The 3744-nt window shown below is 38.0% G+C and overlaps 1 protein-coding gene across 1 annotated transcript in view; it reads right to left on the bottom strand.

Moving 5' to 3' along the window:
- Positions 1-2690: 2690 nt before the first annotated feature.
- Positions 2691-3744, bottom strand: part of LOC107602702 (GDP-mannose 4,6 dehydratase-like) — a gene marked incomplete at its 3' end in the record, with an annotated part of 19817 nt that continues 18763 nt past the window's right edge. Inside the window, exon 5 of the mRNA XM_016295271.1 lies at positions 2691-2800. Within this exon, the coding sequence (XP_016150757.1) occupies positions 2691-2800 (110 nt within the window). The remainder of the gene's footprint in view (positions 2801-3744) is intronic.

Genomic DNA, 3744 nt, shown 5'->3' with positions numbered 1-3744 from the left:
AGTTCAGACAATAATTTAAATTCTGCATGAATTTTATTACAACATCGAATAAAAAAAGTTAAATGATAAAAATGTGAAACTAACAAGGAAAAGACAAAATCAGGAATAGTTTGTCAAACTTTACTCTATCTATCTATCTATCTATCTATTTATATCCATGTTAATTGCAGAGAGTGAGTGAGTTCTAACAAGAAAATCAAATGTTGTTATGCAACATTAGACCTGAATACCCCATGACTTTATTTCAACTCAATCATAGCTCATTACAGTCTTAATGCTTGTCGTCCTTCTGTCATTTATCCAACGGATTTATTTGAATAACAAGACTATAAATGCTCACAGACAAAGACAGAATGTGCATGGAGGGAAAAAAAAGCACATCACTTTCTTCCTGAAACATTCCTGTAAGCATAAACGAATATCCTACAAAAACCACCAAGAGGTACTCTCGAACAAAATAGCACTTTGCTGACCCCTGTGTGTAAAAACTGGAAACCGAGCATGTGTGCGTATGCGTTTTCTCTGCCACTTTTCTGCCATATCCAAACAAAGTGCAGTAAGTAAAAAAATTTAAACTACAATCAGAGAGTAGCAGTGATCTACCACTTCATTACAGCGGGCACTGATTGAAACGGCTATCTTTAATGACCACTCCCGGCTAACGCACACACTTACAAGCCTAAACTGATGGTGTAATTAAATCAAGCTCGTTTATTTTTCCACATAGCAATCCTGATTGCAATCTTTAAATACAAACTACTCTCCCTTACTCCTATGTCTGTGCTTAAAGTACTTTTTATTCTTTATGTTGAGGAGCCACAGCGGTACAAACTCCATTTGTGACAGTGAGCATCCTGCTGTTATCTGTCATCACAGCAGATGATCCTCCTAATGGGACACCCAGAACACCTCCCATTGATTATAATGGATGCCTGTCTGTTGGCCAATGTTTCTCAGTGAGTTTCCACCTGAATTATTTAGTTCCGTATTACGGCAGCTGCTGTATTTAACTGTACGTTTTCAGCCCGCAGGTGCAGTCTGGATCTTTCCATCCTACTGACTTACAAGCCAACCATTGAGGCTTATGAATCATTTTAGACAAACTCGAAAAAGTATTTGAACAGTTAAGCCATATTTAAAAATGTATGAATGCACTGGCATTATATAACACAATATCAAACCAAGTCACATTTGTTTTAAAGAAATATAGCTCAAAAACACTGGCTCAAAAAATTAGTACCGGTATTACTTAAAAAGCATAATGTGTTTGCAGATGCGACTTAAATCTGCATAATACAATAACACTGATACATTTTTAATATGACTTGAGTGTTTAAATGTATTCAAATACTTCTGAAGCCACTGTGGTTATCAAACATAACAAGTGGCAATTATTGCGTACGAACAATTTTTGTGTAAAATTATTGTGTAAGAATAACTTTAGGGGCTGTTCACACAACACAAGATGCGTATTTGTGTTTAAAATGAGATATGCAGGGGGGTGGAGTTAAAAAAGTACAGTCTAAAGAAGGATTTAACAAAAAGAGTGCTGTGTCATGTGCGATACACAGCAAAAGACGTGAGATGCGAGCAAAACATGTCCGTCAACAATGCATCCTGTGTGAACGACCCCTCAGTATGATTGAGCTTGACAACAGGAAATCAAAACCGACTATTCACTTTCTTAATAAAATGTCTCTGGTCTAATTATGGATGATTCATCGGTGCATGCTGTTCTAGAAGAGTTTCCATGATCTCTCATCAAATGTATTACTTTTTCTGCCTCCAAAATTACTTTCATTTTTCTTACGTAACAAATGCCGCACGAGTGGGCTAAAATAATATTAACCAACAATATAATCGGCTGTCTGTTACAATCCAATCAAATGCCAACTTCTGATTCATTTGGAAATACACCCCATCACGGAAGACAAATGGTTTGCGAAAGAAGTTTCATGCTTTTCAAGGAACCCCAAAAAATGAAACTTCAGTCATCATTTTCTCACTCCCATGTTATAGCAAATGTTGAGTAAATGATGACTTTTGGATGAACAAATGTTTTCAGTTGTTTTCTTTGTGTGGTTGAAACATGTTAAGCTGCAGCAAAAACATGATGCTGTTGTTTCTCTCTGAACACATTTAATTGGTTTTTCCTGTGACTGAACTCATGAGTAGCTGAAGGAAACAATGCCAATATTACTGTCTCACTCGTATCCCTCCTCATTATCTCATCTCTATTCTGCTTTTGATCTTCTTATTCCATCATCACCCTCTCTCCCTTCCTCTCCCTCACTTTAACTGCCGTTTGTGCTTGTTTCCCATAAATTACCCTGTGGAGCACCCACACAGAAGTTCACATACACCATGATGGCCAACTCTCTGACTAACATCCCCCTGACCTCATCCCAGATGACTAGACATTAGGGGTGTGGGTAAAGAAACAGAGAGTGAAAGAAAGTCTTCTGTATTTGGTTAAGAATTTTTTTCTTTCTAAAGTATTACTTGGATGGGGTCATTTGTTCACCACTGAGAAAGAAACCAAAGTCATTATGAAACAGTTTGCATGTGTGTGTGTGTGTGTGTGTGTCTGACCAGCGGGAGAGTTTGAGAGTCGACAGACAAAGAGCATCTGTGTGACTGAGAAACATAGAGAAAGGAAGCTAGATAATGCGAGATTGAGAAAGTTTTACCTTGACGTGACTCTGTGCTCCAAGGTTGTATATTTCAGTGGGTTTGACTTCATTGATAATCTTTACCAAGCACGTGCTGTCAGTCAAGTCTCCATAGTGCAACTTCATGTCTATGAGGCACAGAATAAAAGAATGAATTTAATTTCCTGACAAAGCAATCTGATATATACAGTGGGTACGGAAAGTATTCAGACCCCCTTAAATTTTTCACTCTTTGTTATATTGCAGCCATTTGGTAAAATCATTTAAGTTGTTTTTTTTTCCTCATTAATGTACACACAGCACCCCATATTGACAGGAAAACACAGAATTGTTGACATTTTTGCAGATTTATTCAAAAAGAAAAGCTGAAATATCACATGGTCCTAAGTATTCCTAAGTTGCTGTGACACTCATATATTTAACTCAGGTGCTGTCCATTTCTTCTGATCATCCTTGAGATGGTTCTACACCTTCATTTGAGTCCAGCTGTGTTTGATTATACTGATTGGACTTGATTAGGAAAGCCACACACCTGTCTATAGCTGTGTCTCATTTAGAAGGCTGCACCCTCCGGAGGTCGCATCCTCTGAAGGATGCATATATGAAGTGTCCTCAACCTAGAATTAAACGAGACGGCCTTCGTAGGACAGGCGGAAAAGGAAACCGGAAGTATCAGGTTGCTATGCCAACACATTTAGAGCATCGTTGCGCTCTCACACTACTTAAATGAATGAAAATTATTTCTAAATTTGGAAAGTAATTTGAAAAAAAAAAGCTTTTACTTGTTATATTTTGTTCAATGTTTGAGGAGCTGCAGCGTACGTACAGCAGACATCTGTTAGAGAAAAAAAGGAGGAGGATATTAAAAACAAAGTTTATCCGTTTTTACCGAGGCGAATTAAGGTAAGTTGTAAACACCACATCTGCGCTTGTGTGTACGTTACATCTGCCGGCGCCGGCATTTTTCAAATTAACAACGGTTGTTCACGGCGACGCAAAGAATTGTGGGTTATCTGTAGCAGCGAAGGATACACCTCATGCATCCTCCGAATTCCTGTGAAAGAAGGTCGCA

The sequence above is a fragment of the Sinocyclocheilus grahami genome, unplaced genomic scaffold (assembly GCF_001515645.1).
Source record: "Sinocyclocheilus grahami isolate Dianchi unplaced genomic scaffold, SAMN03320097.WGS_v1.1 scaffold15.1, whole genome shotgun sequence".
In the NCBI taxonomy this organism is placed as follows: Eukaryota; Metazoa; Chordata; class Actinopteri; order Cypriniformes; family Cyprinidae; genus Sinocyclocheilus; species Sinocyclocheilus grahami.
This window is presented reverse-complemented; position numbering and strand designations above follow the sequence as displayed.